Here is a 22456-nt window from a genome sequence, read left to right on the forward strand (position 1 = left end):
TCTCTCTCTCTCCAAGCAAATAAAAAAAAGGCAAACTCTCAGATTCATCCAAATCTATAAAAAAATGGAAATATGCAGACATCCTGGGGCCATGTCCCACACAGCAACACTTGCTCAGAACTTGGAAGCTTCAACTGCTTTGAACAGGGTGTGGCCTCGTCAGTTTGCCACAATACCTACCATTCCCTGTTGCCTCACATGGGATCTACTGAATCATTTGTTTTTCCTGGTGGAGACTGGAAACTTTGGGATTTGGCATCCCTGACTTCGAGGTTTTAGTTCAGATTTACGCAACACAGCACAGATATACTCTACCGACTTAGAAATCATTCTACTTTTCTCATTTTTCAAAGTCCTAGGAGAAAGCTTACCACTCTCTTCTAAAGGTTTTATTGTTTTGTTTGGTTTGTCTAAAGTCATGAATAACGTCATATTTGAATTGCTAATAGCCCTCTTTATAATGTGTTGACATTTCAGTTAGTTTTAAATGGAGTAAAACTATCTGGGCAGAGTTAATCTAGCTAAGTGTAAATTAATAGGTTTCTTTAGAGCTATACTGTATATGTATATGAACTCTTTCCACAGGGAGACATTTTGGAAGGCAATTAACTCTTTCAAAAAACTGTCATTCAGCGATCCCAAGCGGCTTGAAAGAGTTAACCCACCTCCCAAGTATGCAATTAACTTCATTGGGGCACAGCAAATTACAATCTTGGAAAATTTGGCTGAGTTATTGTGGTTGTTACTATTGCTTTAAATAGTAGTAATAATGGATTTATGTAGTACCTTGACACCGCAGAGCTGAAAACAATTACATTTAAATATCAATTTAATTTAATGTGAAACCATGTTTTGTCTAATCATCGTAGCTAATTGCCATCCTTTAGAAGCGGTTTCCACAACATTTTTATTAATGGTCTGATAGCAAGTTGGCTGCCTGGAAGTTTCTCGCACAAAGCGTCATGTGGTGTGAATTTATGTGTGTCAACCATATCTTTTTGAGTGTATTGACTAGATGATGCGTACATAATATCTGACCTACTGAAGATTAGAAATGCCAGTGGAGTGAACATGTCTTTGAATCACATGTCCGGAGAATGTCCATAAGGATAAGATGGACGCCTCAAATAATGAAGTCGATGCACAAAACAATGCAAGAACAAAGTTGGCCTTTCTACTCCTTCTGTCAGCTAGGGATCCCTATTAACAATCAATAAGTGTTCAATGAATACCCAGGGATCAAGTAGTGTTGTAATAAATAATGTTTGCAATAATCTCCCTGGGGCCATGCAAGACGTGTGATGTCAAGAGTAACACTGAAGAAAGATTAAAGACCTTAAATGCTTTCTCCCTTAAGCCCCTAAAACGAGAAGAGATCGAATATTCGGTGGGAAATAAAAAAAAAAAAAAAAAAAGAAAACACGTAACTTTTTTGTATGTGATGACCAGACAGACTGATGGGCTGAGAAGTTAGGAGACCTACTTTTTAGACTCGATTCTTCCACTTTTTAACTGTGGGACCTTAAGCAAGTTATTAGACATTTAGGAGCCTTTTTCAGTTTCCCCCTTTTAATGAAGATGGATATCGCATCTATCTCATAGGGTAATTGAGAAGTTTAAGTCACGTGATTTCTATGTAGCGCTTGCATAGTGCAGGACACATTGGAGATGCTCGATGTGCTTCTCAAGTCTTAGTTCCCCTTTACTGTTACGTGAAGAAAAGCTCTTTTGCACCTTGAGTGTTAGGAATTTTCCCAAAACAGCCAATATTATTGTACCGAGTTGATGAAAATGATTTTCTTGTTCCTACCTGCGTTTCTTGCCTTGTCCGAGAATGCCTATCTGGCTACCAACACCTGGACCTTCTTCCCTGCTTATTTTCGTGATGATTTGGTCATTCCTGCTGCTGAGCTGGGGAAGGAGGTGGTAGGTTTGGAGCTGAGACTTTAAGTCTCATAGCGCTAAAGTAGGTGTGTAGACAGGTGTTTGCTTAGTATGTGTGGTTTAGGCAATGTAACTGTGTCCACTTGATTTCACGCTCAGGCAGCCTCTTCCTAAAAGGCACAGGGTTGAGGTATTTGTAAGTGAAGTGGGACGTACCAGCTCTCAGGTTAAAATCGGGGTTTGTCTTCATTTTTGTTTTTACCACTCTTGGCCCATACGCAATGTGGCCCATTGGCCTTCCCACGTGAGGCCAAGTCCTGTGGTCCAGAGGGGTAGGGTAGATAAGATGGCGAGGCGAGGGCACTGGCATTCAGGCCTGGTGGCTCAGGCTTGCGGTGGCGGGCTGCAGCTCGTCAGGCAAGCGGCAAAGGGGTGGGAAGGGGAATGCAGTCTGGTTGCCACCTGTAAAAAGGGTGGAGAGCTCAGAGGGCAAATTGGAGACTGCTGCTGGGAGATGATTGCTGGGAGTCCCTCCTCCTCTCACGCCTCACCTCCTCTCTGGGCTCCTGGGGCTTCTTCCTTCTCCTCCTTCTCCGTGGGTATGCCGAGCTCATGTGCAGCAGCTGGAGGGGAGGATCTCTGGCTCAGTGCCCCACTTCTAAGGAGGTAAGGGTAGGCCAGGGAATGGAGTTCCAACAACAGGGGCTCTCTGTGCCTCACCTCCCCATCCCTCCCCTCTTCTCCCACCCACCCCATGGCTACATCTGTTGTGGAAGTCTAGGACGGAAAAGAGATGTGGGCTACCCCACTTTTCAGCATCTATTTTCAAGGTTGATTGTGGGGGGAGTAGTTGAACAGTGTGTTTTCGATACACGGTGCCATGTAAATGCTAAATAGACTTGTAATTGATGGGCACACTTATATTTCAGATACCATAAGGTGCGATGGGAATGGATGGATATTCAGGCTCATTCCATAAATAGCAGGACACAGTAACACATTCATTGGTTCAACAAATATTTATTGAGTGCCTGAGTGGCTCCTAGGAGCCAGACATTATGGTAGGTGCTAGAGCGACAGAGCAAGCAACCACAGAAACAGCAAGAAACCTACTCTCCACCCCCGCCCAAGGAACGTACGTCCCGGTGGAGGGAGAGAGGCAGTAAGCAAAGGAATAAACACGATCTCTAGTTTTAGAAAATGGTGTTAAATGCAATGGAGAAACGAAGGCAAGAGGGGATAAAGACGTGGGGAGAGGTGCAATTTTAAAGGGGGTGGACTAGCTATTATGTTTTAATAATTAATTCTTCCAAAGAAGTTTAGATTTTCAAAATTAAAATCTATTCCAACATAGCATAAAAAATGCCTTTTATGTTACATAGACATCCTTTCTAGACATGGCATTTATGATTGTGTGTGTGTGTGTGTGTGTGTGTGTGTGTGTGTGTGTGATTTTTTTATAGCTCCAGCGTCAGGGTTTCTGTTTTCACCAATTCTTCCAGGCTCCACTAATTTACGAATCTTTTTTACAGATTCTTTCTAGTTCTTTCAGTCTTTCTCTTGCTATGTCTTTCTCTCAACATATTTCTTCTGTTCCCTAAGTTTAATGGCATCTTCTAGCCAAAAGCATATCTAAATGTGTTCCTAGAAATGCAAATTCAAACTTAGAGACCTCGAGACTCATGGAGGAACCACAGGCTCCACTGGGTGGGCAAGACTGAGTGTACCGCTGTGCCTTGGTGGTCAAGAACCCAGGCTCTGGGATCAACACTGAGGTCTTGGGCAAGGTATTTGATCTCTCTGGGCCTCTGTTCCCTCACCTGCAGAATGAAGATAATTCCTCCTTCAGAGAGCTGTGGTGCGAATTAAATGAGAGACCCTAAAGAAAGTGTATAGCACATTGCCCAACCTATAATATGCTCAGGAGGTGAGCACCTCCTGATTTTTTTCTCATTAGAAGTTTTGGAAGATAATTAGTCTAGTATTTTATCATGGCAATCGTCCGGCTTAATAGTTTTCAAATTGTTATTATTTTTTTTAAATCAATACAAGGAACGCTATATTTTCCAAAGAAAATCTAGCATGGATGCTTGGTATATAAGGAAGAAAAATGGGATTAAGCGTGTTGAAATGAAAACAGGAAGTCTGAACCTTGCCCACTCAGCCTGTGCCCCTTGAGTCCTCAATGTTCTTTTCTTTCCCAATAACAGCCTGTTAGACATTTCTGAGAAACACCAGGGTTTCCTGGGTCTTTTAGACCAATGAAAGCAATTTATCAGAGGGAGGCTGACTCGAATCTTCCCTCAAATGATCTGCATCCTTAAATTCTCTTTATGAACAATAGTCAACCTTACCTCCTCCCTAGAAAAACTTGGGGCGGGAACTGGTAGTTTGGGTTTCTCACCTACCTCCTCCATTTCTTTCTCCTTTGTAGTCCATTGAACTTTTCCTTTACAAGGTCACCAGAGGCTACCTAGTTGGCAAACTCAATTTTTCATCCTGTTTTACCTCTATGTAGCATATGCAATTGACCATCTCATCATTTCTGAAACCCCATCGCCCTGGGGCTTCCACAGTCCTGCCGTAAGAGCCTGAGACCTCTCAACAATGACAGCTTTGATTAGGTCACTCCCTTTCTCAGAAGCCTTCCATGGCTCTCTGTTTTCTGTGGAATCAAGTACACACTCAGCAATCAATATTCAAGACCTTTCATGATCCATCTGATCTAAAGCTTCTTTTTTTAGCCTTGAATTTTATGACCTTCCTGGATTATTGCCTCAGCCTGCTCTAGAGCTCCCATACGGTGTTTTTAAAGTTGAGGAAGTTTACTTATGTTTCGGCAAGAAAAATAAGGGTGCGATTAGGGAAGATATAAAATAAAGGACCCTTCATCTGGGTCTGGTAAGCCGAGTAAGATTTAAAATGGTAGAGACAGTAATAAGGGAATGACACGTTCTCTGCCATGCATGAAAAGTGAGTGTGTGCCCTTGTCAACTCTAGGAGATGGAAGTTATTTGAGATCAGGGACCATTGTGTTATTCATATTTGAAGCCCCCCCCATATCCAGCTTGCAACTCTGTTCATCATAATCCTCAATAAATGAACGCCCAAAAGAAGGAATGACTAACAGGATTTGAAGTCTAGCAAGCTTAAAAAATTTGCTCAAGTTAATATAGTCAATCACCGAATAGATTAAACCCTTTGAAAAATGCAAACTAATCTAGAAATGTGTTTTTATTATCTAATTCCCTAATGTGTTTTTTGTTTTATAAATGATGCAATTATGTTATTACAGTGTATCTGCGTTCATCAATAATTTTGTCAGAGGAAAGCCGGTGTCCTGTTGGAATTATTTGTATACCTGGACTTTTTATCACAGCTTCTCCAAAGGAAGCTGCATCAGTTATTTATGTATGTATTTATTTAGCCAAATAATGCTGCATCACAAAGCATTCCAAAACTTAGCAGCCTGAAGTAACCACTGTTTTTTATTTGTCATGGATCTAAGGGTCATCTCTGTAATTGTGCTGGTATAAGCAAAGCTTGGATGATCTGAGCCGGGCTCACTCTTGTATCTGGGCCAGCTAGTGGGTCAGCGAGAGGCTGGCAGGTTGGAGGATAACCTTGGCTCTGCTCTGAGTAGTCTCAGGCGGGCCCAGGCTTGTTCTCTTGGTGAAGGCAGAGGAGAAAGAGAGTGGGGAGGAGAGTACAAATCCAGTAGGCTCATAATGCTCGTGTGTGCGTGTGTGTGCACACACCCACACACACACACACACAGCCACTTCTACCATATTCTACTGGCTCAATTGTCACAAGGCAGCCAAGAATCATGGACTGGAGAGAGAGATTCCACCTTCTTCTCAGTGGGGGGAGCTACAGAGTGACATGGTGGCACAGGGTGTGGATACAGGGAGGAACAGAGAACTGGGACATCCAGCTTTCAGTCAGTCTGCCACAGAAGATCTACATGCACCATCGTTTTTTGTTGTTGTTGTTGTTGTTGTTGTTGTTGTTTTTAATATTAAGAAAGGGACCAGGGAAGATGCACATTACTCTAGCTTGAGAGACCAGGAGCTTGCTTTTGCCTCATTGATACTCAAGCTGCTACTTGAAGGTGCTCAGGGTATTACCATTCAATCTGCCCCTGAAGCTGATTTAATTCTTTAAAGGCTAATTCTATATTCTGTCCTTTCCATGCCCTCTTAGTCTCTTATCTTTTAACACGGGAAATGATAGATCAGTTGATTTGTTGCCTTTGTATCTATAATGACTAGAGAAAATGAAAGACATTGGGAAGTTCGTAGGAAGCAGATATGTGGACAAATGAAAAGAGAGCCTCTTTCTTGGCTTGTTTTTGAAAGGCAAAATCTCAAAGAAAGTAGAGTGAAGTCTTGGGGGATGTTTTTTGGTTTGGAAAGGATCTAACTAGGTGTGTGAAGGCATCTGTAGGGGGGAAGTGAATGGAAGTGCTGATCTGAAGTATTGGAAGGCATAAGAAAGAAGGGACTGATCAATAGCTATTTTTCAAGTGCGGAGCATAATTTGTGTCAGGCTGCTGAAATGAGTTAGTGCTTCATAGTTAATGGCTGTGAGCACATTCCTGATCGCAGCACTCTCCAGAATGTTTGCCATCGACAATTCTAAAAGGCTGTGAGTGACTCACAGCCTACGTGAATAACCCACTGGAACTTTGTGATCTGGGGCTTCTTCTTATTAAAAAAAAAAAAAACTTTCTCTTGGACACTGAGCATCTGTACTTATGTCTCTGGCCTGGCTGCCCCTCAAACCATCCAGTACCCTTGCCATCTTGTTTGGGTTGCCCTTCTTCCATCTGAGGCTCTCATGGTTCCCCCACTCAGCTGTTTCTTAAGCTCTAACGAAATACCGTTCTCTTCCTATTCAGAGTGTGGTCCATGGGCCAATGACCTAGATGCCACTTGGGAATTCATGAGTTTCAGGCCCACTCCAGACCAACCAGTCAGGCTTCATTTGAATAAGATCCCCAGTGGGGTTGCGTGCTCACAGAAGTTTAAGAAACACCACATTATTCCACAAACATTGATATTCACCCTGGCTATTTCTGTTCCCTCACTGTGAACCTCTAAGGCCCCATTTTTCTCTTACCTTACGTTAGAAAATGCTCGTCAACTTTTCATTAACCTCTATATGAGTGACTCCAAAGTGTCATGAGCTACACTAGCATAGAGTGAAATAAAGTCCCGTTAAGAGATATTATTTTTCAAGGTTCTATATTTGCTTTGGTAATTGGAAACTGGAAGTGGCTGTGGGGCCTTCTTCCTTTGTCGAGGGGCATCGGCCAAAAAAGTAGTCTGAAAATTAGACCTTTACGAAAACCAAGGCCACGCCATTTTACCCTTGCCGTACCCCAATGTCAATGAAGACTTTCTGCCAGCAGCGTGGAGGCTGCTTGTGATTGGAGCGATGTTAGAAACATAATCTCATTAAGTAGCTACCATTTGAGTGAGTTATATCCATTCACTGAGTGTTTTCCATGAACTGTATGCCACTCCCTGACCCAAATATGTAGCCATGATATGACATAATCACATCAGCTGTATGGAGCATGGCCCCCGTTTTACAGATGATGAAAGTGAGGCTCAGGGAAGGGGAGGAAATTGCCTAAGTTCTACAGCTGGGGAATTGCAAGATTTGAAAGAGGCTGCATTCTTTTTTTTTTTTTTTTTTTTTCCCAACGTTTATTTATTTTTGGGACAGAGAGAGACAGAGCATGAACGGGGGAGGGGCAGAGAGAGAGGGAGACACAGAATCGGAAACGGGCTCCAGGCTCTGAGCCATCAGCCCAGAGCCCGACGCGGGGCTCGAACTCACAGACCGCGAGATCGTGGCCTGGCTGAGGTCGGACGCTTAACCGACGGCGCCACCCAGGCGCCCCCCAACCATACGTTTTTGAGAAGAGGCATTACACTAAGCTGATTCCTGACCTTCTTTCACACCTGGGCTTGGGTATTTTGAGTTCTCCGTCCCCATCCTTGTCTTCCTTGTCTGTTTCAAATGCCACGTCCAGCATGATGTCCATTCTGATACCTTCCAACAAGATGTCCCCTCTCTCTTTGCATGGTGTTGCCTGTGGTCCTCTGGAAGCTTTACTTAATTGTGGAATTACCTGGCACCTTCTCTAACAAGGACGTTCCATCCTCTGCTCCCCTTTGCATCCTTTGCCCTGCCTGGCACCGTGCCTGGCACATCACAAATAACACGTATTTGTTCAGTGAATTGAATCTAAGCTGACTTCGCTCTGACAGGGACCTTGGGAGTGTCAGAATGCCAGGTGGAGGAAAGGTTGTTAACAGAGGAGAATTTCTCTCCACAGACTATCTCACACTTTTTGCCAAGGGCCAGCCCAGATTTCTCCTAAAATCCAGACCACAAAGAATGGAGGCTGAGGTGATGATGAGAGGAGACAGAGCATGTTTTAAAACCCCAGGAGCCACCTGGCCCGGCTTCCTAAGAGGGGGAGTCCACTCAATTGCTTTTGTTCCTGAAAACTCTCAACTAGAAAGAAAGCAAACATTTAAAACTTTCTCTTGGAAAGCTATTCTGCCTTTGATTTTTCAGAATGTCTTCAAGTGATTTGGGTCTATTTTTAATACCCGTGAGACAGGATGTTGTAAGGAGAGCTAAATATAGGGGCCACATCCCCCTTTCTTTTATTCATTGGCCTTAATCTTCCTAGGAGGAAAAGAAATCGCACATGATATTTTACCACGGAGTTGTGACGTTTGCCCTGATGGGCCCTGTTGAAAGAAAATTCATAAATACTGTGTCGGAAATAAAGATAATGAATGGATTCTTTTTGAAGAACATGTTAAGTGGGAGTTTCTTTATGTTAAACCTCCCCTGTCTGCTGAAGACTAGGAGATAGTTCCTCTTGTCTTCTTCAGGGTCCTTTGGGGACAGCAGTCAGCCTGTGTTACTGGAGCAAGCTTCAGCACCCTACCATCGGATTCCAGAAGAGTAGGACACTCAGCCAAAAATAACACACAGCATCAGAGCAGCAGCTATAATTCCGGTTCATTATATACTTACGAGGCTTCTTCTTCCTCCTCCTTCCCTCCTCCTCCCCTCCTCCTCCTTTAAAGAAAGCACTAAACTCTCGTTGAAAGCAAACAACTGTGTGAGTACCCATTGAACCAGAAGGAGGGACTAGGTCTTCTTGAAGTAGTGTAAGCTCAAGGATCTCTGCTAGAGGGCTCTGCTCTCTGTCTTGTATATTCTTTCATGCCTTTGCATTTCCCACATACTTCAGGACCCATCGTTTCCATTTGTTGTGGGTGGATCTGGGAGATGGCTTGGAAAACTCCCCCGGTGAGGCTTTAGTCTGATGGCTGGTGCCATCACAGCCTTTCGTGGTTGTAAAGGCTGATTAGGAAGGAACAGTGGGTATGGGGATGGCTATCAGAATGGGCTCTGGGATCACCACTTAGTCCGGGTTCTACCCCTTAAAGGCCATGAGAACTTTGGAAAGTTTTCGAACTTGGTTTTCCATGCTTCCTTCCCTTCATCTCTGTAGAGGAGATGATAATGCCTTACAGAACTGTAGCAAAGACTAAAGCGCACGGCATGCCTTTAGCCTGTATGTCTGCCATTGTAACAAAGGGTGATTCCAGGGATTCTTCTAGAGCAATGACATGATCCAGGCCCCTGGTTTGGTATATTTACTATGTCTTCACCATCTGCGGGATGGTCTTGGCTTAATTTGGTTTCCAAATTTGTTCATGGTCTCGATTCCCGGTGCTGTTTTAGGTAGGGCGGCAGACTCGGCTTGCGATGCCAAGTTGCATCTACAAGTGTTAGATCTATGCTCTATGTGGGCTGCCTTTTGGAGGAAAGGTGTCCCAGCCTCTGCTTCCTCTGCTGTTCCCACAACCCCTTCCTGATAGATGGAACTGCTAGAAACATCGCACAGTTTCTTCCAATGAGGTGGAATTAGAAAGGTCCCAGAGAGCCCTCTTTCTGCCCAATCCAAGCCTCCACCCACTCACTAATTCTTCTCAAAGAGGCTCCACTGTTGAATCTCTTTGTCGTGTGCACTCCTGTCCCTCTGTCTTTAAGGATGGCAGCTTTCCAAAGGAACATGCCTTTGTTAAATGCCATTCAAAAGACCATCTCTGCTGATCTTGGGCGGGTCTACATCCGAAGGAGACCTTTGAGGAAACAGGGCCTATGGGCTGTTAGGTCAGAAGGACCCTTGTCCCCAAGTTTCTCTGTTTTTACAAATCGTTAACTGGACTCTATCAGAGGAGAGTTCATTTGTCTGTGTGGACATCAGTGTCTTGCAGGCATGCGTGGATATTTGGCTTTGGAAATGAATCTGAAACGAAAAAGAATCCACAGGTCAGAGTACCGTCGAGTCCTGGTGCTGTGGTTTACATCGCTGTGGAACAATTTCAGAAACTATTTTATTGATAAACACTACCTCCCAAACCCTTAAACCTAGATTTTACATCAAGGGTTGGGGCAGGGTCTCCATGCTGCTCTTCTTAAAAAGGACACTGCCGTATGGATGGGACTTCTAGAGTCGAACTATGTTGGGGTAGGGGGGTGGAATAGTATGGCTCCCTGGGGTAGTTAGTGCAAACACGTTTCTCTCTCCATAGCTCAGATATTACTCGTGGCTGAAATGATTTGCTTACCTAGCTTTCTCCCCAGAGGACGGTGAAGACACGTGCGTATCCTCTCCTTCTCTTAATCACCAGTAACGGGCACACAGTAGGTGTCTAATTCATGCTTTGAGTATCCATGTATAACAAAATGATGTGAAGACACTACTTTGCCTCTGTTTACTTATCAAGAAGGACACCTGTCTTGGTTTCTGTTACAGGACTGGATTTATCTCTGATGCCAGTTTAGTACTCAGAAAAACATTGAAGTTGAATTTCCACATTTGGTCTGTCTATAAATTTCTGGTTTATTTAATAGCTCTAATAGGCACATTTAAAATATAAAATAAAGTGATCTAAATACGTTGTAGAGTTTGTCCCCCTACCTCTACTCTCTAAATGCTGAAAGTGCTGAACAAATGTATGCTTGGTTTCCTGGTTGCTAGGTTAATACATGGTCTGCATCTGCAAATTGGTTTCTTTGTTGTAGAACCTTTAAAAATTATGGCTGTTCAGACAGAAGCTAGAAAGTATGAATTCAGCTCTCATTTTGTAGTTCCTGTCATAATGCTTTTCTGGAAAAAGAATGAACAGCCATGTTTGTAGCAAGTGGCCTTACCTCTAAATTGTAGACACAATTTATGATGGTTTGCTTTAGGATTTTTTGACTTTCTGATGGGGTAAAAGTGATACACATTCAGTAGAACCTGTATTTGGGGTTTTGAACTTGGAATTTGGATCTTTTCATGGGCTGGTGATATGCATAGGATACCCTCGTGGTGCTGGGCAGTGGCAGTGAGCAGGAGCTCTCACTCAGCCACGTGATCACAAGGGTAAACCACTGACACATGACCATTCTGTACCCAGACAACCATTCTGGTTTTTTTTCACTTTGAGTACAGTCTTCAATAAATTACATAAGATAGCTAACACTATATTATAAAATAGTCTTTCTGATCTTGCCCAACTGTAGGCTAATGTAAGTGTTCTGAGCACACATTACGGTGTATTATTAAGTGCAATTTTGACTTATGATATTTTCAACTTACTATAGGTTTATCAGGATGTAACCCCATCGTAAGTCAAGGAGGATCTATATACTATTTGTGTGTGTGTGTGTGTGTGTGTGTGTGTGTGTGTGGTTTTTAGTCAAATCCTTGATGTTACTTTGACTTGGTTTTCATGGCTTAATTTATTTTAGTTGGTAAAGATTATTCATCTCTCATTTAATTCCAGGGTTATCTATTGATTCTTTTCTCCTCATTTGGTATTTTCTGACATTTTGTGGCACTCAAAATTGATTTATACAAAATCAGTCATCTGAATGTCCAGAGGAGGTGTCTTTCACTTGTCATCAGCTGTTTTTCGGAACTACTAAGAGGAATAGTCATGTATGTTGAGATTGTTGAGTGATTGAAGGGTGGGAGTCCTGCCCTTCACACCAATTGTATCATACTTATAAAAATTCTTATGTAATTTTGAAAGTGAGATCACTGAGAAGGTTCTCCAGAGGGAGCACCAAGCAGTTTCTTGGCTGGGGACTAATCTCTTCCCTATAACATTTATCAGTCATTCTGTTTCTAAGCTGCTTTAAATCTATACTCATAATAATAATTAATAATAATAATAATAATAATAATAAGCTTGCTATGCAAGTAGGCCTTCAAGGAAAGTCTCCCTAGCCAATTGTTTCTTACACTTAATGAATTAGCCTTGTTAAAATGCAAATGAACTTCTGTAGATGTGGAGTGGGGCCTGAGATTTGACATTTCTAACAAGCTCCTAGGTGATGCTGGTCTATAGTGACAAGTCCTTAGCCTACCTTGCAACCAAATTCACATCCTAATTCACTCCTATTTTGAAAATTCGCAAATGGTATCTGAGCTTTCCCTTGTGTTAAGATATTACGATTAAGAGTAAATGAAGAGGAGGGGCACCTGGCTGGTTCAGTTGGGCTCTACTTGAGATTCTCTGTCTCCCTTTCTTTCTCTGCCACTGCCCCAGACACATGCATTCTCTCTCTTTCAAAAATAAATAAATAAAAATAAAAAAAAAAAGAGTAAGTGAAGAGGGAAGAAATGCCCAACACCCCCTCCCACCCTTCCACCCATGTCAACTTGTGTTTCATAACAGCAATGAGAACCTAAGTATGTGTGTAAGTATGTAAAGCAAGTGGGTTGTTTTTAATAATCTTTAATCAAGAGAACTTGGTGGTTGATAAAGTCAATTTTCATGAGTCTTTAAATTCTTATTTCAGAAATTTTTTTGTGCCTCAGGGACTTTGGCCATCCTTAACCTTCTCTGCTCCAAGCCTTTCTCCTCTTCTGAAGTTCCCAATATCCCTATCATCGTTCCTTGCCTGGTTGCAAAGTCTTACTCTTCAAGCCAAACTGGAAAATAACTTGTGACAAGGTGTTAGGGTATAAGGCTTTAGGCTACCCCTCCTAGGAGTATGTGCAGTTTCATAGTGATAGGAAAGTTTTTAAAACCAAAGATATGACTGATAGAATTTTCAGCTCCATGATGGACTACTGGAGGACTTTTCTTGGTGGGGGTAGGGAGGAGGAGAGAAAGAAGAGGGAAAGACATTTCCAGTCTACCGGATAGCCTATTTCTCATTCATCTTACTCATGAGATCTACCTTTCCACTCTACTCATTAGTCTATTTGAGGGCATATGACTTCAGATGGTCTCTCAAGTAAACTTTAGGAAAATATTCCGTAATTCATCTCTGCTTTGTTTAACATTTGCTGAGACAATACTCTGTATCTCTGTGCTCTCTCTGTGTCCAGGGTACCACAAAGTCAGGAACAGTATATGAACATACTGGAAAGGGAAATATTTTTATACCGAATCGGGAAGGATAATGTATGGAACATCTTCACCTGGTTGGACTTAGATTTGATTCTTCTCAAATCAGTGACAGATTCATATGTAGAGAAAAATTGAGGTTCTCATCTGTATGTTGCTTTTTATTACATTATTTTGCTGCAGGCTCAAACATATCAAAGCAATTCAGACATTGTGGATGAAATCATCTGATTTCCATCAATAAATGTCTACTAAATCCTTCCGATTACAGGCAGTTGGTATTATTACATAGCTATAGGAAGACACGGTAATACCATGCAGTAATTAATTGGAGTCTACGTGGTTCAGATTTACACAACATTTAATGTTCATGAGTATAGCTAAGCTGCTTCTCACTTAAGTGATATAAGTAGACTTGGGTATTGAAATGGATTCTGTTTCTTGGTTTGCATATTTGAGCCTATTACTTTCGATCTCTGTTCATTATACGTAGGTTAAGAAAAAGTCCTTCCTAGTTTACCATTTTCTTTTTTATCATAGAAGACTTTTTCTTCCATACGATTGAAAATGGTTGTTGACCGATCATATAAGTCGATTAAGTTGGGGAATCATAAGTCATATACATACATAAAACATTTGACTTTCCTCAGAATTCATAAATGTACATTTATTCACCATTATTTTGCTGTGGAGCCAAGGACTTTGCTGTAAGTTGGGGGTGGGGGATCTTTTTTTGGATAAGCTATATCCCTAAAAGAGCCTCTACAAATTCCAGGTTCAGTTTCGTTAAAGTGAATTAAGAATATAAAGACTGACTAGCAACCCAAGTAGAGTTCGTATAGATTTTTATGATCCTTTTCCCCGCAACAGCAAATTTTAAAGCCTTTTTTCTTTATTGGGTCTTTTCAAAGCATTTGACTAGTTTCAGGAAAGCAACAAATCCCTTTCCATTGCAACTCAGATTTTATGGAAATATTATTTAATTAAATTATGTAATTACATTAACATGCACAACTGGCATAAACAGGGTTGGGAACAAACACAAGTGACTCTTGGTAAGCGTACAACCCAAAGTACATGGGTATATGAGAGAGTATTTTATAGGCCACATTATTCTATTGTGGGTATCACTGTAGTTCAGTTTAGATATTTTATGCAGGGAAATGATAAACATGAATTATTCTAGTGAAACAATGAACTTAAGACCAATACTCTGTTTTTTTCTCTTTTTCAATATACGACTATAGGACCAGAGTTCATCTATTCTAGGTTTATCATTCTTATGACAGCGGTTCCTGTTTGCTTATTTGCTTTTGTATTATTTTGTTAGAGTTAATATTCAGGCACCTCTGATACATTGTTATAGTTTTTTGCGTGAAGCACATTTCTGAAGATGCCCACCTTACTATTCGCTTCCAATAAAAAAAAAGGCATAAGCAAACCAAAAAGCAAAATCAGAAGTAAACATTTACAAGGAAATGTCTCAGAAAACTTTGAGAGAATGGGTGTGAAGGGAAAATGTACAATAAAATGGGTGGTAAGAACTCATAAAACTTCCAGCCCAGCTGTCAAGTGAAAGTTTGCACAAAATCCTCTCTGTTGGTAAAAGACCATCCATTTCTTCTATGCCTGGAGACTCCTTGGCTCCCTCCTAACTTTCATCACTGTGTCCCTGCCCCCCTGACCCCAGACTTCCTTTCATTTTCTCCTTTAGACAGACTATCTGCATCTATTACAACAGGTTTATTTTTTAAATGTTTGCTTTATTTTTGAGAGAGCGCAAGTGGGGGAGAGGCAGAGAGAGGGGGACAGAGGATCCGAAGGGGACTCCATGCTGACAGCAGTGATCCCAGATGGGGGCTCAGAGCTCGGGGCTCGAACTCACGAACCTCGAGATTGTGATCTGAAACAAAGTCAGGCACCCAACCAACTGAGCCACCTAGGTGCCCCACTAGAACAGGTTTATGGCCATATTGTGTCCTCGTTGGGTACTGTGTAATGCGTGGTTTAACTCACCTGGAGAACTGTTTATTTTCTAGACTTTTGATTCTTAACATAAAGTATTAACCCATGTTTATTGTGTAATGTAAAAGAAGTTTCCTTAAAATCAAGGGAGGATTGACTGACGATGCATTTTGTATGGATTTTTCCTTTTTTAAATTTTTATATCTAACTTTTTCCTAAGGGAAATGTGATGAATTCTAAAACTCTTTCTATTTCTTATTAGTCAGCATATTCTTTTTTTTTTTTTTTAAAATTTTTTTTTTCAACGTTTATTTATTTTTGCGACAGAGAGAGACAGAGCATGAACGGGGGAGGGGCAGAGAGAGAGGGAGACACAGAATCGGAAACAGGCTCCAGGCTCTGAGCCATCCGCCCAGAGCCCGACGCGGGGCTCGAACTCACGGACCGCGAGATCGTGACCTGGCTAAAGTCGGACACTTAACCGACTGCGCCACCCAGGCGCCCCAGTCAGCATATTCTTAATAAGCTGCTTATCTTGAGGGAAAAATAGTGATCAATCCTTGGTGTTGCTCGGCTTGTAGATGGATCGCCCTATCTCTGCCTTTGTTTTCACACGGCTTGTCCGTGTGTGTCTGTCTTTGTCCACATTTCAACCTTTTTATAAAGCCACTGGTCATATTGGATCAAGACTCATCCTAATGACTTTGTTTTAGCTTGATTACCTTTGTAAAAACCCTGTGTCCAAATAAGGTCACATTTTGAGGTACCAAGCGTTGGGACTCCAACGTATCTCTTTGGGAGGACACAATACAATGCATATAACATAGGTCATGGTTATTAGCACTTGCATTTGAACACCATTTTAAAAAAGGACTCTCCGGGCACCTGGGTGGCTCAGTCAGTTAAGCATCCAACTCTTGATTTTGGCTCAGGTCATGATCTCACAGTTCTTGGGATTGAACCCTGTGTCAGGCTCTGTGCTGATGGTGTGGAGCCTGCTTGAAATTCTGTCTCCTCTCTCTCTCCCCTATCCTGCCTGTGTGTGCTCTCTCTCTCTCTCTCTCTCTCAATATAAATAAACATTAGAAAAAAAAAAAAGACTCTCTCAGTGGTGTCCTAGAGTAGGTTAGAATTTGTGTCTTAAAATGACAGTGCTGTGACCTGGCCAGTGTGTTATCTGTACTTTCCTTATACTTTATTTTCTCGTCAAAACTTCCTTTAATGAAAACATTTAACAAAGACAGAAACAAAACGAATTCTTTTTTTGGTTGCTTGATTTAAGAACAGTGAATAAAAGCTATGTTATTTAATAAGCTCCTTTATTCATGTATGTTCTCATTATGTTTACATTTTGGCGACGTGTACTTTATTCTATCAGTAGTGAATTTATATTGACCTACATTTATTATTTGATGCTTCATTTTGCTTTCATTAAATTCCTTGCTAAATGCTAAGTAGCATTAAAGTCATGCTATTCTGAGTTTGCATTCTGAGACAGAGTGACACTGCATTATTGAACACTTTTCCCCCTTTCGTTTTAAAATTCATATTTCTACATCATCTGTAGAAATTGCCACGCTTAATGCTAGTAACTTATGAGCAGCTGTAAAAGAAGGGGGAATAGTGGAGTATGAGGGACATATGTAGAACAGACTGCCCTTGTAATGGGATCTATTTAAAATAATATTGCAGACTTACTCAGTGCTTGTGGTAAATGCTCTAGTTGGATAACGTCATGTTCTTCTTACAACAACTCCAAATAGCAAGAGTGGTGTATTGGCCAGGGTGGGCTAGGTTATGCTGAGGAAACAGCCAACCCTGGAAGTTTTTGTTGGTCCAGGTTACTCACCAAGGCAACCGTTCTCCATGAGTTGGCTCAGCAGTCTAGTGTGCTTTTGTGTTAAGGCACATCTTATCAACAAATGCCTCGTAATCACTGCCTTACGGGGAAAGGGTAGGCTGACAGTCAGTTACCTCCCTTTCGGAAGTGATACCCATCATTTTTCTTTTATTTCATTGGCAAAAAATGTGCCGTGTGCTCATGGTTAATTTTAAAGAGTTTAATGCAATGCGGTCTCACTGTTTGACTGGAATAGAAGAAAACCAGATGTTGATGAGCAATCATATGCCTAACTGAGATGATAATACCTCCCTTTTACTAGGTTCAGAGAGGTTGGGTGTGTAACGAAAGTAGGGTTTGGAGAGGTTGGGTGACTTGCCCAGGGATCTGGAGCTACATCATAATGGGGCTGCTAAACAAACCTAGGTCTGTTTGACGTCAGAGTCTATAGTCAACCGTTTTGTGTCCTGCCTTCTGTGAAAGTTGATTGAGCTGCTTTTCAGATGGTTTGATTCAAATGATGAAACCGATTGCTCCAGCTTGCCTTGTGGAGTCCTGTTGATCAGTGTTTATAGGAGACAGGGAAGAACTGATGATTGGTGAGGCTGCCACTGAGTCTAGTGTCTGGGAAAATGTTCCGGACCCTTGTCCCTCTGGCCTTTCTCTTTTTACACCTTGGGACAATCCCTGAAGCGCCATCTGAATATTCTCAACAAAAGAGAGAAGCCAAGCAAGTGCAGGAAGGGTTTTCAGGTATCTGCTTTGCTAGAGGTGAGGTGGAAGGTATAGTCTTGTAGGTATTAAGAGGATAATAATGGCAGGTTAGGCTTGTGTGGAAATTCCTAGTCTACAAAACGTGTTCATTGATCTTCTGAAAGTGTGAGCAAACCTATGTGCGCTAATTGACAGTGACACTGTTATCAGTGACGTGTGATTGTTAACACAGGCAATGGGGTCCAAGACTCCACAGGGGAAGGGGCATTGGCTGGCATGAAGTAGGGATCTACGGCATTGGAGTCACATCTGGATTAACTCTTGGCCATCACCTGAGCAGATGTCTGTGTTTTGTGAATTCTCCATCTATAAATCAGGAGTGTGATGATGGCTTCAAAGAATCTTGGGTGGAGAATAAACAAGGTAAGGCTAATAGAGAACTTAAAACAGCGCTGGATACCTAGGTCCAGGCCCAGTAAATGCTGGCTGCTCTTCCTATTATTATGGTGGTTGCTGTCGGGAGGATTTTAGGTGATAATTGGGCTCTGTGTGTAATGGTAGATCATAGCAGAAATACGACACTGACTTCTAGAATATTACGATCACTATCACTAGAGATAGCGGAATATATTTTGAGGCCAGTAACCAGGATGGAGAAATTACCTGAAACCCTCTCACCTGGTTTGCTGAAGGAACTAGGGAGATCTCACCTGAAAAAGACACACGTCAGCAGAGACTTGAGGCATGGACCACTATTGTCTTTGGATCTTTGAAGGGCTGTCCTACAGAATAGGCTTTAGACTTACCCCTTATGGAATAATAATAATAATAAAAAAAAACAGTACAGTTATGGAAGTTACAGGGGGAAGGATATCAATTCAATTGAGGACAAAGCTTTCAACCATGAAACCAGACTGTCTCAGGAGGTGGTGAGTTGACCGTCTCTGGGGGTATAAGCACAGTTTGGATGGGGATCGGTAGCATCCTGGGGATTCAGGCATCAGAAGAGTGATCAGATTCGAGAAACCTCAAATGATACTCAAAACTGAGTTTTGCGATTTTAATCCTGGGTTCTCAAGGGGATGAAGGCTTGGTGGCAATATTTTGTAGAGCTTCCCAGTTGATTCTGTTGCACAGCCGAGTTTGAGGACCACTGTTCTCACTGAAAAGAAGTAGGAGATTTTGACGATAGTGCCAGCTACAGGTCTTAAAACTATAGGTAATGAGTTCTTAAGAGCAGGAGAGGGTCATTCTGTGTGAGAAACCATTGAAGCAGGACAGAGTTTGGTTGGAGCTGGCTTGGTTTAGCCTCATATTTTGAGCAATCTGTCCAAACTGAAGCCTCTGCTCATTTCAGATAATCATTTGCAAAAAGGGTTGAGGTCCACGGTCAGGGTTGAGTGCCTGCAGTACAACGTTCTGTGGGGGTGAAAGCAGGGACTGTAGGTCCTCAGGATTCAACTATAGGGATCGGTCTATTTTTTACCCAAGGGAGCTTGCTGTTATTCATGTTTACTGGCTGCTGAGTGATTCATATGGTGCTGGGGGAGATGTGTTCAAATGAAATGTGTTGCCTCTATGTAAAATAGCTTATTACTTCCAGGATATTCCAACCTATTGATGCAATCCTGCAGAACAATGCAAATTCTGGTGTGTGTGTGTGTGTCTGTGTGTGTGTGTGTGTGTGTGTGTGTGTGCATGTGTGTGTGTGTGGTGTTGGGGTGAGGAGAAGATAGGAGCACACACACAAGTGCGCATTTCTAGGGCATAGAGCATGCCTTCACATTTCCCTCCTCTGACCTTTATGCCAGAAACATAAGAATAACCCATTGTCTGCTGGCCCTGGAGCTTAGTTGTTCCTAATCTCTGGACGCTCAATGGCTGAGCTGGCCTCCCGCCTGGCCAGTTGGCAGCTGTCAGGGTAGCCCCATGTATCCCAAAGTTACTCCCATGTGGCTTCTTCCTGCCCGATCCCTCATCCTCTGGCCTGGCATTTTCTCCATGACAGTCTGCCCCTGAAGTGCCCTCGCTGCCGCTTTGGTAAAGGCTTGCAACGAAAGGGAGTTACAGCCACTGGCGGATCCAGTTTGCGCAAGCAGCATCAGCAATGGATGAGACCTCCCCCAGGCTGGAAGAAGACTGGAAAAAAGGCCTTCAGCGAGAAGTGAGCTGGCAGGTAAGTGACGTCCTCAGCTCCAGACGGACCCAGATCTCTCGCTCAACTTTTTAGCCCAAGTGTAGGTAATTCACATCAGTCTGTTTGCAGAACTGCTTTATCTGCGGGCACATCCATTTGGGAAAAGTCCTTGTTAATTTCCATTTCTTTGTAAACCATGCAAAGAAGACTCCAAATGAATTTACTCGATATTCACCAGCAAGTTAATAGAGTTTTACAAATCTATAGATGTTGCTAAATTTATACTTTCTTAATAAAGCCCACGAATTAACAAGTTGCAGGTGTATATCAAAGGAAACATGCAGATTTGGTTTGTGTGAGTACAAGTTCATTGTAATATAAAAATTTAATACAACACCTGTCATCAGACTTACTTTATGTTGTTATAGTAGGTTGGAAAAAGGGGCTTGGTTTTAACCTATTTTAATGAGGTGACCATTCTTTTAATGCAGCTTGCGTGCCTTTCTTATTTATGCTGAACTCATACGAGGTAGAAGCTCTGTGGTATGCAGAGAGTTCAAGCTAAAGAAATCATTTTTGTGTAGAGGTAGTTTTCATTAAAATATGCAAAGCAGTAATGTTTATACGTTACAATACCTATTTCAAATTAGCAAAATTATATGCTCCTGTCTCGTAAGCTGCCAACTGAAATCCCTTCCTAAATCCTGGTGAATGGCTTTGATTACTCTTCTTCACATTACACATTACACACCTCTAATGCATATTTTTACGCATCCACTCCATTGCCATTTAATTAGACAACAATACTGAAGAGCGATGCAGAGCTTTTTTTTTTCCCCCTTAAATGCTGCTGCCTTATGGAAAAAGAACACTTCCATGCATGAAGCGTTTCTTTTGGGTGGTGTCGGATAAAGTGAAACTGTGATTTTCCATTTTGTCTATAGAAGGAAGTTTCACAGAAAAATGGCGACTCAGGAATTTGTTGATTTTCAACACCAATTGTAAAAAATAATTCTCTCTTTTTGTCAAGAGAGGGAAACTTTTCTTAAAATTTCCCCTCTGCGGGAGAAATCTTGGGGAAATGTGGTACTGATATTGACAGGTATGTTCTGTTCTAAGCAATGTGGTGTTAAGTAAGGAGCTTCCAAAATAAACATCCTTCAGCCTGCCATGAAATTGGCATCCTTCCACTTTGAGTGGGAGCATTATTTAGGAAGTAGGAAGGGATACAGAATGAATCTCTGCGTGCTACTTTGAGAATGTCATGTGGTGGGTCTCCAGGGGGTCTAAGCAAATATTCAGATATCTTATGGTAGGTGGATGTGACTGTAGGATTTTTGTCTTTTGTTTATGTGTTTTCCTTTAGAAAGTTAGCATTTTATATATAGTCTTTGCCTCAAGGGAGGATTAAAGGAAGAAGGATGTGAGCAGGTGACTCAGAGGTCTCTGTAGACAAAATATTTAAATTTGGAACATGAAATCCAAATGTTTATGTAAAAAAGCATGTGTCCTATAATGTTAGCATCCCATGACCTTTTAGCTTAGTAATTTCCCAAAGGCAAATAATGAACACGTTCTCTTTGCTACTTGCTTCCAGAGATGTGATCCTGGTATAGTTGGTCAACCCCTTCATTTCCATTTGATAACCTAAGCTCTCCCTCTAGGTAGTGGAAGCAGTGGCTATGAAAAGAACATCCTAATTAATCTCCGATTTGGTCTCCCTGACTCTTGGTAATGCATGGCGTTGGATGGAAAAGGCGTCCAGTGTGTCAGGTCCAGACTCACCTGCTTCACCCTATTAAGGGTTGCTTGTTGTCACCACCCTCCGGTCATCAGGATTGTCCCGCCAGGTCCTCACATGCACGAAGTCACCCCACTTCTGCTGATACTGCAGTTGTCCCCAAGGGAGGAAATTAAATCTAATGACACAAGATTTAAGAGTTTTATTGTTTGAATGATTTCTTTTAGCCATCCATGGTAGTGATGGAGTTGGGTTTTTTTAAACAAATTGTGGGGGCACCTGGGTGGCTCAGTCAGGTAAGCGTCTGACTCTTGATTTTGGCTCAGGTCATGATCTCAAGGTTCGTGGGACCGAGCCTCACACTGCGAGCCTCTGTGCGGACAGCGTGGAGCCTGCTTGGGATTCTCTCTCTCTCCCTCTCTCTCTGTCCCTCCCCTGCTTGCGCGGTCCCTTTCTCTCTCTCAAAATAAGTAAATAAACTTAAACAATAATAATAAAACAAATTGTGGGTGATGCTGAAGCTTTAGTTTAGCCAAAGACTACATTTCTTACTGAAAATGATCCAGTACTTTCCTAGCTACCTACTCTTTATCAGTCACAGTGCTAGCGATTTTGTGTATGTGTGAGTGTGCATGTGCATGTGTGTGTGTGTGTGTGTGTGTGGTTGTTCACATCTTCATAAGAAGCCTGGAAGGATGCTATGATTGCCTCCATGTTACAGA

General features: G+C 42.0%; 1 protein-coding gene across 2 annotated transcripts in view; it reads left to right on the forward strand.

Annotated features, from left to right (window-relative positions):
* PPARGC1A (PPARG coactivator 1 alpha) overlaps positions 1 to 22456 on the forward strand; it is a 655208-nt gene that overhangs the window by 328449 nt on the left and 304303 nt on the right. Inside the window, exon 1 of one of the 2 annotated variants that reach the window (XM_040486911.1) lies at positions 19896 to 20032. The exons of the other annotated variant lie outside the window; for it this stretch is intronic. Coding sequence (XP_040342845.1) covers positions 19964 to 20032 — 69 coding nt within the window. The 5' untranslated portion in view covers positions 19896 to 19963. Of the gene's footprint in view, positions 1 to 19895; positions 20033 to 22456 lie in introns of those variants that run through there. 2 annotated transcript variants of the gene reach the window in all.

The sequence above is a fragment of the Herpailurus yagouaroundi genome, unplaced genomic scaffold, assembly GCF_014898765.1.
Source record: "Herpailurus yagouaroundi ecotype Mexico unplaced genomic scaffold, PumYag 28, whole genome shotgun sequence".
Classification (NCBI taxonomy): domain Eukaryota; kingdom Metazoa; phylum Chordata; class Mammalia; order Carnivora; family Felidae; genus Herpailurus; species Herpailurus yagouaroundi.